This window comes from Mangifera indica, chromosome 4 (assembly GCF_011075055.1).
Source record: "Mangifera indica cultivar Alphonso chromosome 4, CATAS_Mindica_2.1, whole genome shotgun sequence".
NCBI lineage: Eukaryota > Viridiplantae > Streptophyta > Magnoliopsida > Sapindales > Anacardiaceae > Mangifera > Mangifera indica.
The window spans coordinates 20,351,282-20,364,636 of record NC_058140.1 but is presented as its reverse complement, the minus strand read 5'-3'; the positions used below and the strand labels follow the sequence as shown (position 1 = coordinate 20,364,636).

The 13,355-nt window shown below is 32.5% G+C and overlaps 2 protein-coding genes across 2 annotated transcripts; one reads left to right on the top strand and one right to left on the bottom strand.

Annotated features, from left to right (window-relative positions):
- Positions 1-2,167: 2,167 nt before the first annotated feature.
- LOC123215082 (glutaredoxin-C1-like) lies at positions 2,168-2,706 on the top strand. The gene has a single exon (XM_044635139.1). The coding sequence runs from the start codon at positions 2,191-2,193 to the stop codon at positions 2,569-2,571; it is 381 nt and encodes a 126-aa protein (XP_044491074.1). The 5' UTR covers positions 2,168-2,190; the 3' UTR covers positions 2,572-2,706.
- Positions 2,707-4,072: 1,366 nt separating this feature from the next.
- LOC123214377 (protein MICRORCHIDIA 7-like) lies at positions 4,073-10,011 on the bottom strand. The gene is made up of 19 exons (XM_044634117.1): positions 9,426-10,011; positions 8,900-8,974; positions 8,766-8,800; positions 8,605-8,683; positions 8,297-8,389; positions 8,095-8,179; positions 7,880-7,955; positions 7,530-7,658; positions 6,917-7,015; positions 6,696-6,797; positions 6,371-6,532; positions 6,194-6,289; positions 6,029-6,080; positions 5,780-5,891; positions 5,350-5,701; positions 4,992-5,209; positions 4,670-4,742; positions 4,413-4,535; positions 4,073-4,327 (listed from the first exon to the last, which is right to left on the bottom strand). The coding sequence occupies exons 1-19, from the start codon at positions 9,940-9,942 to the stop codon at positions 4,259-4,261; spliced, it is 2,547 nt and encodes an 848-aa protein (XP_044490052.1). The 5' UTR covers positions 9,943-10,011; the 3' UTR covers positions 4,073-4,258.
- Between the last annotated feature and the right edge of the window lie 3,344 nt (positions 10,012-13,355).

The window sequence follows — 13,355 nt, the reverse complement described above, 5'->3', positions numbered from 1 at the left end:
AAAATTAAGTCAATCTAAATCTAAATCGAATTAAATTAATTTTTAAAATGAACCAACTCAATTCAATCAGGCCTACACTTGCTTTTGTACCCCCCAAGTTCTTGACTCAAGCTATAACAAGAAGCGAACTAGGAATTATTGAAGAACAGATCAGGGATCGAAACCGATACCGCTAGATTTACTGATATACAAGACAAAGATAGTAAATTTTAGCCATTTCACGGATCTCTCTGGCCTCTGCTTTTAATAGCTACCCAAAAGCAGGGCGACAGTAATTACAGTTGTGTCTGACTGAGATATATACACGTATACATGTATGCAGCCGAAAAATAATAAGGTTAACTTGTGGTCGGACCTAACCGAGCCACTTTACAATAGAAAGATGCTGCTGATAATCTGCCGGTATTCGGCGCATTCGTACTCCGCCGCCCGAATAAGCCACGCCTAAACTCTTTATGTCAATCACAACTGCCACATTGTCTCTGCTTTATGTGAACTTGCCAACCTTTGCCAGCCATCAATTAATATTTTGTTGTATAATGGACTGAGGTAGTTTCTATAATTAGATGATCATCTTCCTCATCCTCTGCAATTCAACTGCATTACGCAATGCTTCGGACCACGATAGACAATTGCTAACTGCAGTTCCTTGTACTGACGAATTCTTACTAATCAAACTGTGTTAGTGAGTATGGAGCTTCCTCAATCCCCATAACAAGCACTTAAATCTCTCCTATTTTCTTCCTTGATCGATAGAAAATTTAAGGATTACAAAATTTGGGATAACATTTAATAGGTCAAAAAATTATAAAATGATAATCTATCCTTAGTTAAAAATTATAAAACCACATATAATATTTTAATAATCATACCATCAGTTGGTTTGAATAAATATCTAGTTTAGGTTAATTTTTTATTCAATCAATAAGATTGGTAGTTGTATCATATTTAAATCCTAGTTATTGTAATAACAATGACTAGATTTGACTCACTAAGTGTATAAATATATTCGAATTAAATTAAATTCAACTTAGAGTAATTTAAGTTTAACTAGGTTTGAGAGGTTAGTTTGAACTTAGTTTGAGTTCAATAAACTTTCCCCAAACCAACTCGAGCTTAATCAAAGCAAAATTTACTAAAATGATATTATTATAATGTTTATTAATTAAAATAATATTGTTTTAATGTGTATTGATCGAAATAATATCATTAATCAATTCAACTCAAATTCTTTTATATTTGTGAATTGGGCAAGTCAAAACCCGCAAAATTGAGCTTGTTTTCAGTTAGATCAAGTTAAACTAATAATAAAATTGAATTCAACTCAATTTAATTTTAATTTTATTTGAGTGATTCTAAATGTTTAAGAAATAGGAAAGTAGAAGTAAAGGGACAAAAATACTCATAAAAACTTAAAATTAAGATATAATTTCGGCGGATATAATTAACTTTTCAAATCATCAAAATTCGGATGAGAAATAGAAAGTGGTGGTGGGAAATAGTCTTGAGGCCTATTTAATAATCTTGAAATTGAGGATCAAATTTGACCATGAGAAAAGTAGCCTTGAAGCTCTCACGGGCGTGGAGATGGAGGTGAAAGAGAAAGGCGTTGAATATGAAGATCTCCAGGGACTTCTGAGTTTTGAGAAATGATAATAATCATTATAGAAACTTCATGTTTATGGTTGAAGCAAGTTAAAAAATTATAATTAATATAATTAAAAGTCGACATGCGCACCTTTATCTCTATCAGGAACCGACAACGACGACGGAGACTGCAGTCTATAAATCCCCGTCAGCCTCCGCCTGAAAAAGCCCCCTGCCATGTCCCACCTTTATATTATTATTATAAATCCTCATTTACTCGTATCTTCGTTAATAACTAATAATAATTGTAGCTCAATCTACTCTCTCCAGAGTAGACAAAATTTTCATAGCCGCCTTCTGAAACTGACACCTTTGCTTCCATTAAAGCTCACTCTAACTATACAATACAAGCAGTGCCCTATATCCCCAGACAACAATCCTTTTAAAGCAAAATGAACAAAATCTTCCAGGCACGCGCTGCGACAACAACAGACAAACTTTTTTTAATTACCATTAACCCATCTCCTTGGCAATGCCTATATAAGCGACCCCACGAAGTTTCACTTTCTAAAACACAATCACAGCCACAGCATCTTGAGAAAAATGCAGTACCAGAAAGCTGATGCATGGGGTTTCTACGTGCCAATGAGGAGCAGGAACATGGAGGATCCGATGGAGAGGATTAGGAGGCTGGCTTCAGAGAGTGCAGTGGTGGTTTTCAGTTTGAGTAGTTGTTGCATGTGCCACGCTGTGAAGAGGTTGTTTTGCGGAATGGGGGTGAACCCGACTGTGTACGAGCTGGATCATGATCCCAGAGGGAAGGAGATTGAGAGGACATTGATGAGGTTGCTTGGAGCTTCTTCTGCTGTTCCTGCTGTGTTCATTGGTGGCAAATTGATTGGCTCCATGGACCGAGTCATGGCTTCCCATATCAATGGCTCTTTAGTGCCTCTTCTCAAGGAAGCTGGAGCTCTTTGGCTTTGAATTTGGACAGATAATTCATAATAACACCAGTCTAACTAATCTTAGAATAATATGCTGTTTTTTTTTTTTAATTTCGTTTTTTTATATTGAAAGTCTAATATTGTAACACTAGAGCTGAGAATCTGTAAGGCTTAATCGTTTAACTAATGCAATGAAATTAAATTAATGTATGTTAAACTTGGATTATTACTGGGTTTCTTTATAAGTTAATGAGTGACGTCACCATTTATGGAGAGCATGAGAACTCGGACTGATCAGAGAAGAGTCAGATTTACTTCTGCTATGTTGGTGTGTAAGTTTACACTAATGAGAAGCGTCATTAAGTTATAACATGGTTCGGACGGAAGGGCCAGAACCTTCAGTCTCCTTCGGCCATATTGTCACGGTAGTCATGACAAATTTGGTCTTGTTTCACATAATGTAGCTTCTAGAGGAAAGTATGTTTTACTGAAGGCTTATCTTACAGGCTTATGCATGTTTGTATGCTAAGTCTCCAATTCTAAAGCTGAATTGATTTAATTCGAAACTTTTCAATTTAAATTCAAATCAAATTTATTAACTAGTTTTTTAAACCAAGTCAAAAGATGTTTGATTAGATTAGTCTTGAATTCAATTAAAATTTATAGTTTTGATTTGTGACTCTTTCGATTTGATTTCATAATTAAAATCCATGGCTTAATTAGAGAGTTAGACTTCATAACTCATGTACAAAATGACTATATTTCATCCATTATTTTTCATTTGAATCAAATTTGCTCCCCCTTAAATTTGAGTTAGATAATCTCAAGTGAAATTCAAAAGAATGTTTTGGGCTCCCTAAACGTATTAAGAATGTATGAAATGATTGGGGAGTGAGAGAGAAGTATAGAATCAGAAACATGCATGCGCCGAGCTAGTTAATTAGTTTCAATAATTATGTTGAAATGACTTTGGCTTAAGGTTTTTTACCGGTAACATCATCAGGTCAAGGCCACATAGCATGAATGAAGAGCTCCTCGTGTCGTGTTAATAAAAAAAAAAATGCAAAAACAAAAACAGATAGAACAAAAAAGTGGAATGGGAGTTGAAAATGGTAAACATGATGATATATTAACTTCACTTCGGAAAATCATAATCATAATGTTGGGAAAGGCCTTCCTTGGAAGATAAACACGAAAACAAGGACAAAAACATCATGATTTTGCTTGCCTTTTAATATACCTTCGCATATAACCTCTGCCTTATGTGTCTTGACGAAATGCTAGCGTCAAGATAGCTATTCAATTATCCACAAAGGTTTTCCTTTTTTGTTTTTTTTCTTTTTTTCTGCATTACTTTAAAATTCACTTAATTTTGCGTAGGTGAGGAGTGGAGTTGAATCTGAACGAGTGTCAATTCTGGTGGCTCCCTCTTTTGTTAATCAATAGGCTCCCAACCCAATCCAAAATCCAAGTTAAACAAAACAAAGCAAAAACAAAATCTGAAACATATATAATTGGGTCCTTAACAAGCCATTGCTTTTCTTTCTTTAATAAGTTTCTAAAATACATCATAAACCTCACTATATTTTCCAGTTTCATCGTTACAAGATTCTCAGTTGTATAATAATAATCAGGGGTGGATCCGAACCAAGCTCCATATCTCCTCCACCGCCGCCTGCATTTAATTCAAGGGATCCCAACACTTAAGATTACGTTTTATCATTCTATCATGGAGTTCTCTGTTCTTCAAGCCACTTAATCTTTTCTATTAGATTATTTATGGTACTCGATGCTTCCTGTAGATGGCATTCAAATAAACTTAGAAAAAGAAACAATTCATTAAATAATTATGCAAATTCGATGGAAGTTTTAATCCTTAACCTTTAATTTTTCCCTCAATCTGTCCTCCTCCGCATCTCGCCGCACCCTTTCTTCTTGAATTATATCAATCAAAGCAACCTGTTCTTTGTCCATCTCTTCTATTTTCTGTTGTGCCTTCTGAAGCTGAATTTATTTACAAGAGGAAAGCCAACAGTGAAGTTATAGTTAAAAATTAATATGAGACACGGAATCAAAACTATGAAGTTGGAAATGCGTCCAAAATTAAATTGACGGAGAACAGTGAATGGAAAACCTACTTGATTTTCGAGGGATGTGCACTTTTCCCTTTCATACTGTAAATCCCTCAGCAAATCATCTACTCTTTCCGATCTACAACCAAGCAGATATAAAATTACTAAAAAAGATTCACATTTAACTGGCAAAAGGATGAACGAATTGAGTAGGAAAGAAACTTTAAATATTGAGAAATGTTAAAAGTGCAGGCACTAATACACAAAATATACATATAAATGATGTATTATTATATGATTAAATAATATAAATTTAAGATAAATTAATACGTAATCATATAATAATATATCATCTATATACACAGATAATTGTATTGTTAAATATTACCTTCCACTTGATTTATAATCCTCTTCCTTAAAATTCGTTAAACTTGCCGTATCACCATCAGAGATAACTCGTCCATCCTTTTCTTGAGACTTGATTAACCTCTCTGTGTCGCCATGAGGGAGAACTCGTCCATCATTTCCTTTGGACTTGATTGAACTCGCTGCGTTACCATTATAAAGAATTCGCCCATCTTCATGGACAGCAGCTGCCTGGGAATTCTGGGTATAGCAAAAGAAACTTAAGGGACAGAACACATGAACAAAGGAATGTTTTGAGAAATTAAGGTGTTCCAATGATTATCAAAACGAGGCTTATCAGGTGCAGCAGCTAATAACTGTAAAGGCTTAAAAAGAATTACCTTTGAGCGAGATCTCCTAGGAATATGAGGGCTTGTTTCATGTAAATGTAACCTAGGAGCTTGAGATTGACCAATGACACGGGATGGTTCATGACTGCTTCCATCTTCACTGGTGTTATCTGATTCTGTTGATCTTTTGTCCAATTCCGTGAGCGGTTTTGTCTTGAGCCTACTGTGGTCACGCCCATTCTGAATTGAAGGTGAGAAGCATTTGTCTTTATCTGAGGCGTTTGAATCTTTCTTTGCAGAAGCAGGTTTTGAAGGAGGCGGCTTTTCTTTATCTGATGTTCTAGAGTCTGTCTTTGCAGAAGGCCGCCTCGGAGCATAACCAACTTCCTGACAGTTCGTACACCTAATTAAAAGAATATAAACTGTTTATTATTTGATATCTAATCCTGAAGCAACGAAGGTACATGGCAAGAGTACAAACCAGTAATTCTTCTGAATTGCAACTAAGCGATTTTCTAGTCTAGATAGCACAGGTGTGCGCTCAAAGCCTTGTTTGTCATGAGCTGGTTCAACAAAATTGGCCTCCAACACACCTGATAAGAAGAAGGCATAACAAAGTGAAATTGGGTAAGGAATCCATTTCATTAATTAGTTAACTCAAAGCAAAAGAAAAATCTGTCTAAATACAATTATACAAGTAATTAGCAAAGCTAAAAATATTTGCAATTACCTATAGCCCCACGACCATCACTTCCAGCAGCATTCCAGACTCGCCAGAATGGCTGTATGCATCACAGCGTCAGTTCACCAGTCAATGACAAAATTTAAAAAAAATTTCTAATAATAACGGGAAAAAGATCATCCTTGTCAAGCATTAGTGAAACATGAAATTAACCTTTATGAGTCTGTTCTTATGATAAACGTTAAATCCCTGAACATCAATATGATGTCGAGCATCCTTCACGAACCCAATTGTCACAGTAGCAACCATCTGATACAATAGGTGGGCAAATTCAAGGTTATGGCAAACTGGAAGTGAAGCAAATAACAATTAAAAGTAAATTAACGGTACATTCAAATCTTTTGGAACTCGGTCAGGAAGATGTAGAGGTTTATATGTGATCTCCTTAGTCAGCATCATGTCATTGATTATGTTGTGATGCACGACGTCTTTTCCACGCAAAATAATTCTAAAGCCGGCTGGAAGTCTGAGATAAAGAATCGATGCATAACTCTGAAAAGATGAATAGAGAAAATATAGATAAGGAATTCATAAGAAAGGAAAAAATAAATTAAGAGGGAAAATATGAACCAAGATATTCAAACCCTAACATTTCAACTTAAACAAGGTAAAATACTTTGTACAGAACACATATACTGATATACATATTACATACCCTTAGAGAATGTCGATAAGTTAGAAAATGTCTTGAGTTGGGATACTTTTTTGCCATCTCTATGCTTTTCTCCTCTCGATTGACTCCTCTAATTTGAATATCCTGTTATTCAGAACATAATACCAGATATTATGAGAAACTAAACTTTCAACCTTTTAGTTCTGGGTGAAATTCAGAAGAAAATTGGTATGCAAAGGAAAACAAAATTGCTAAGGGCTTACATATTGATCAGATTCAAAATCTAGTTCTAGATCTCCTTCATCATCCTCCCAAAGATTGTATATGATTATGCGTGTTCCTTGATCTTCTAAGAGGTTGAACTGCAGCATAACGTGACAACAAAAGTAAACATGGTGAGAGAAAATTTAGTTATTGTAATTGCAGATAGCTATAAAGACTAAAGAGTAAGTGTCAAACAGAATTCATTACTTCAGATTCAATATGAAAAAACAATAACCCAAAAACTGACGCTAACACTACAGCATTTGAATTATTTACACTCATAGCATAAGAACAACTATAAACTCCACAGAACCCTTCTTTGATCTAGAATTACGAATATGACCTGAAGCACAAACGATAAGAGGTAGAATGCCAGGAGTGAATTAAAATTGAAAAATCTAGTTATTCAAAAAGTAATCAGAACATTCATGAAAGAATGTTAAACCCTTAAGAATGCAGCTCTACTACAATAATTGTTTTTACTTGTGGTCTGCTATTTCTTTTGATAGAAACAACCAAACACCGAAGCAAATGAGAAGTACGTAATCCTAAAAAACAATTTCATTCCACATCTAAAAGAAACCGTATACATAATAGGATAATATCACAAACCTGATGAAGTAGATCTTCTTCACTTGTATATGGCGACCACTGTACTATGGTTTCTAAATTTCTGTTCCAATCATCCAGTGAAGACCTTATCATCTTGTTCCAAGTTTCTCCTCTTCTCTCATAGTCAATCTTGTAATTATAGTAGAAGAAACAATTAAGAGGCAGATAATATAGACCAATTATCATTTGCTAAAATTGTAAATAAGAAAGTGATATGTTATCATTTGCTAAACATGCAAGCAACAGTACCTAAATTAGTGATCTGTACTTAGAATCACACACATACAACCAGTGTACATCCCAAACATACAGTCACAATGAGAAAAATAAGCTAAGATAACCTAACATACCATGGGAACCACAATATCTTGCTTTCCAGTGCCCATCAAAAAAGAATAGGACAGCAGTCCAATACTTCGAGTCATGCTGAATAATGAGAAAGGTTCAATTAGTTTTGGACTTCCATCATTGCAATAAACTTGAGTATGAAAAACAAAGTAGTTATTAAATTCCCAATCAAGTAGAATTCCGAACAGCAAAATTAACTCATAACTAATGGAACAACCTGTTTCCATTGTTCCCCTTACAACATGAAAACACAATCACATCTGCTCCAAGTCTCATTGTGCTTGTCTTGAATCCATTTCCATCTGAAGTTAATATGCAAATATTAATGTGTAAGAGCCAGTTAGGTCCCCAATCAATTGAGCATAAAAAAGATTTATAATCGCAATTATAGCATTTCCCCGTTAATAAAAGAAACTCACATTGACCAATGGTGTTTGTCATTTTACTTTTGGCAGAATAACCAAGAGACACGCACTGCCGCATTTTATCAGGCGTCATTCCACCACCATTATCTGTTTTCAATGAATAAAAATTATAAAACCACCTAGCATTGTCATGAGAAGCAGTAACAGGTACTATGTATCAGACATTCTGAAAACCGGCACTTATGACTATATCGTACCCAATTCTATTATAAAAACAACAAAAAACCAAAAGCCTTTCAGGCACAAAATCATCCTTGAACATTTTCACAGGTTCTACCAAACATGGAAACAAGACAGTGTACCTTCAACCAGCAACATGTTAGAACCATCTTTTTTATTCTTCATCATGTCTACATTAACATAAGTGGCCCTATTGCAAACCTGGAAATAGCTGATAGTCAAAACACTGCAAGGTAAAAATGCTTTGGGACACTGTTTAATAAGTGAAAAAATGATCCAATACCTCATCCAAAGAATTGTCCAGAAGTTCGGCGAAAGCTGCACACGAAATTCAGTCAGTAAATTCACAGAAGATAAATATTAAAATATATCATCCATATGCAATGTATTGTTTTAAATGCTTGGATCACTATTTACCTCCCAAAGCCCATTTATGGCTGGTTGCATTTGAATGTAAGAACTTTGGATGCACCCTGACATGATCCAATCCAGCTGATGACAGGATGAAAACATTATCTGTTAGCATAGTAATTAAATATTCATATCAAAAGGAAAGGTCGATCGCAAATTTTTCGCATGAATTTTAATCTCTAGCACCTAAACCAATCATATGTTTTTTATTTCATAGTTCATTCATAATAAAATAAACACTCTACAATTCTTCATTCATCATAAGAGAAACAAATTTTCGACAATTCTTGTAGAGGAACATAAGCGGCCAAACTGAAATTTAACATTCTAAGATCCGGTTGATTCCTTCTTTCAAATTAAATAATCATTCATAAGAAATCATAAACTCCATACTGTTATACAATCAATCAACGCAAACAACAAAAGGATATCATATAATTAGCAAGCGCTTAATGACGCCTGGATTCACAAAGATATTTAAAAGAAAACCAATAAAATCGAGCAAAAGCAACATAACGAAAGGCTTAATCACCCGAATTAATCGAAGAATCATCAGCAGTGACTCCCTCATAGTCCCCTGCCTTCCAAAACTGTTTACACGCCCTCAAAATCGGAGACGCTGGACAATTAAAATTCATATTAGCATCCGCTGCTGCCGGCACGCTATGCACCGGCTCAGCCTCCACGACTGTCTCAGGCGCCACGAAGTTCAACGGCAATGGCGGTGGAAGAACAGAAAGAAAATCAGGTGAAATCGCGGTATTAAATTCAGGAGTCTCGAGTTTTGGTTTCTTGTGAAACAAGTCACCGTTGTCAGATTCGTTTAAAACTCGTTTCTTGTTCATTCCACATCGGATATTAACAAAGAACGGGTTATCAGTATTTGAATCATCACTAGAACTGCTTTCGCTGCTGCTGCTGCTGCTGATACTACTACTGCTAATATCGATCGCCGGAGCAATTAAAGTTTGTTCCCGCAGATTCTCAATGTCGCTTGTTTTTCCGGAGTAAACGAAACCAGGTTTTTCTTGCTTCATGGTAGAAGCCATGGTGTGTTTGGAGCACGAAGAAAACGAGAGAAACTCTTTTGATTCACAAGAGAGTTGAAGGAGAAAGAGAATTTCGTTTGGGCTCTAACTAGCTTAATGACACCACCAAGGAAGCGGCTTCTTTAATATTTATACCCTCGCGTCGTAATGCGGCAAGGCGTACGACCGTATGAGGCATGGAGGGATACACCGTAACTCGCGCGAGTATATAAACAAATTTACTCGTCATTAATGGTGGACAGCTGTCAAGTAAGGCGATTGGCTGATAGTAAAGTGTGAAATCGGTGTCGAAATCAAAATCTGTGTCTGCAACAGGGAAAAGGATTATATATCAAATTCTATTGTGATTAGGAAATAGCATCATCAGCGCTAATAGTGGTTAAACGAAGTGCCTATATTTATAACCGAGTTGAAACTGTCATTATGGTGATATTATCTCTTAGTATTAGAATTATAAATCCTATTAGAGTTAAAATTATTATTCTAAAATTAGGTTAGTAAATCTGTGTGTAAAATCATTCAAAATCTACATTTTAAAAATACGTGTGGTTTTGATTTTAGTTTTTCTTTAACTATAACATATCGATCCTAAAAGTAAAAGAACACTTTTAGGTAAATAATCTCATTTAAAAACTCTAAAATTTATGTTTATTATCCATTACGCTTTTTGGAAACCCTCAAATTTTATCATTTATATTGGTTATAACACACATATTCTAAGAGTGGGAGAACATTTAACAATCTTAAGGATATTTTTTGGACCACCTATTCTCTCACGAATTAAAATAGATATTGCGTTGAAAATTTCCAAAACTTGAATTGCAAACCAATCCTAAGTTCGGTATATTTTTAGCTATTGAATTAAATTGAATCACTATAAATAGTGTTAAATTAAGTTCAACCATATGGTCCAATCATTGTGAATTTATTTTTAAAATGTGTTATCATTGCTTTAAGACCCGTAAGCCACTTTTTGATTGGGTTAGCGCCCAACCCAGGTGAGCAACATTGGGTGAAATAAAATAGTACTTTTGGTGTAACATTTCATGATTTGAAAGATAAAGGGTGCCCTAATTAAATTTTACGGATGTCCAATATTTATAGAAAATAGGAGAGATAATAATATCTAAAAATATCGATTCATTATATATATATATATATATATATATATATATATATATATATATATATATATATATATGAATTTAACTTGTAAATATTTTTATTAAAAAGAAGAAAATTTTAAATTTTTTTATTAAAAAGATTAAACTTTTAAATTTATAATATTAAAAAAACTAAATTTTTATTATTTTTGATTAAGTGATATTATACTAAGCATTTTATTTTAAAAAACAATTATAATTATGTTTGTTCGATATATTTAGTAAATATTGAAAGTTTGATCTTTTTTATAGAAAAATTTAAAACTCCGGTTCATAAAATTTAAATTTCAATCACTTTAATAAAAAAAATAAAATTCAGTTCTTCAAATTAAAAAAAAAAAATGAATATGATAGTTCAATATCATGCTAACCCAATGTAAATCTTATATTTTGGGTTAGTTTAACACATTTTGTCAATAAATATTTTCAAATAATTTAATTATTTTAAAAATGATTAAATGCTCTTCTATCAAAACATGCTTTAAATATACTTCTATAAGGTTATTTTTGATAAAAATGTAGAGTTTTTTTTTTATAATAATTCTATAAAAATCATATAAACTTTTGATATTTATGAATCTCGAAGGCAAAAAAATTTACTCTCACCCTGATGTAAAAATAATCAAAATTTTATTTTGTAAAGTTTTTAGCATGTATTACAATGTCACATGTCAACATTTATTTGGTAAAATAAATATTTTTTTTATCATTTTGTTGTCTATTACTTGTTAGAAAATCATAAATAATGATTTATTTAAATTTTAATCAATATTATATTAACTCTATAAAAAAGTTTTAAATCGCGTGAAGTTTACAAATTGATATTGAATCACGAGAAACATCCATTAGATTTTGAATTATAGATATAAAGAAAGTAAGAAAAACATGTTTTCGGATAACTATAATATTATCATTACCCACTTAGATATGATACATTTAATTTAGAGAATTATTGAGATTATATTAAAGATATTATGGTTGACCATATATTAAGTTGTTTGAATGCCTAAAGTGAGATAAGTAAATAAAATTTATCGGATGTTTGATATTGTCTCATGAAGGGCCCCATGCATAAGTTGTGATGAATTTTTTATTCAAGATTTGTTAAAATAATACATTTTTATTTTTTAAATTTAAAAAATATTATATTCTTATTTGTTATTTACATTCGTCAGTTATTTCATGAACGAAAAGATTACAAAAATATTTTACATAGATTTTTCTTTTTCTTTTTTCCTTTTATTTTTCCTTTGTCCCTTTGATAATAGATTCACTAAGCCGTCTGAAGTAAAATTCGAATTTATATTCTGACCATTGAAATTGTCAGAGCAAAAGGTTGTTTCGTGGAGAAGTTCATCCAGGATAATTTATTGGTTTGAAGAAAAATGTCAACGCTTGATAGAGTACTTAAGAGCACACAATGTTTTATCTCAAAACATTTTCTACCCTTTATATGCCTAAATCACTTTTTTCCCCCAAAATCTGACACTATTTAAAAAATAACTTAATAATATAATAGTAAAATAATAATTTTTTTATCTATAAATTTTAAAAATACCTTTTTACATGAATTTAATATTTTAAATACGATAATTTAATCATTTTACAGATTTCAAAACCTGTATTGTAGTCTTTATAATTTAAGTTTGAAAACCCTATCCACCAAAAGTGTCACCCATCCAAGCCCAAATTCACTAAAACTGCCTCCTAAACAACTCCAAAACCACCAAATATGACTGTTTGACAAATTTTTAAACTTAAAAATTTGCAATTCAAATTATACAATTCAAGTTTGAAAACTTTAACTGTACAATCATCACCTATCCTATTGTAACTGTCATTAACTCTAACCCAAATCCATCACAATTGTTACCCACCCAAACTCAAATCGATTAGAACCATTTGAAATGATGAATAGAGTGAAAGTAGAAAGAAAAGAAGATAGCGTTGATATAACTTTAATAAGCCAATGATTATTTCAAAATTTTATTAATTTTGGATGATGTAATAATTTAAAAAAAGTGAAATAATTAAAAATAATATAATAATTTAACTATTTAACATTATGTCATAATTATTTCCAATAAGCAAACTTTGGATTTAAACACTTAACATATTTTAAGATATATATATATACATACATATTTTTTACAAAAAAGTAACCTTGGTTAACATAAATTAACTTTATAATTGTAACATAGTAATTTACCAATCCAATTTTTTTGAAAATAAATTTACAATGGTCTTTTA

Excerpts from the sequence above, each read along its gene's own strand:
- LOC123215082 (XM_044635139.1), top strand. The coding sequence starts at position 2,191 with ATGCAGTACCAGAAAGCTGATGCATGGGGTTTCTACGTGCCAATGAGG.
- LOC123214377 (XM_044634117.1), bottom strand. The coding sequence starts at position 9,942 with ATGGCTTCTACCATGAAGCAAGAAAAACCTGGTTTCGTTTACTCCGGA. Across the intron at positions 5,892-6,028 it reads TGATGGTCGTGGGGCTATAG|GTGTGTTGGAGGCCAATTTT; the intron begins GTAATTGCAAAT and ends TCTTCTTATCAG. Across the intron at positions 4,536-4,669 it reads GCACATCCCTCGAAAATCAA|CTTCAGAAGGCACAACAGAA; the intron begins GTAGGTTTTCCA and ends AAATAAATTCAG.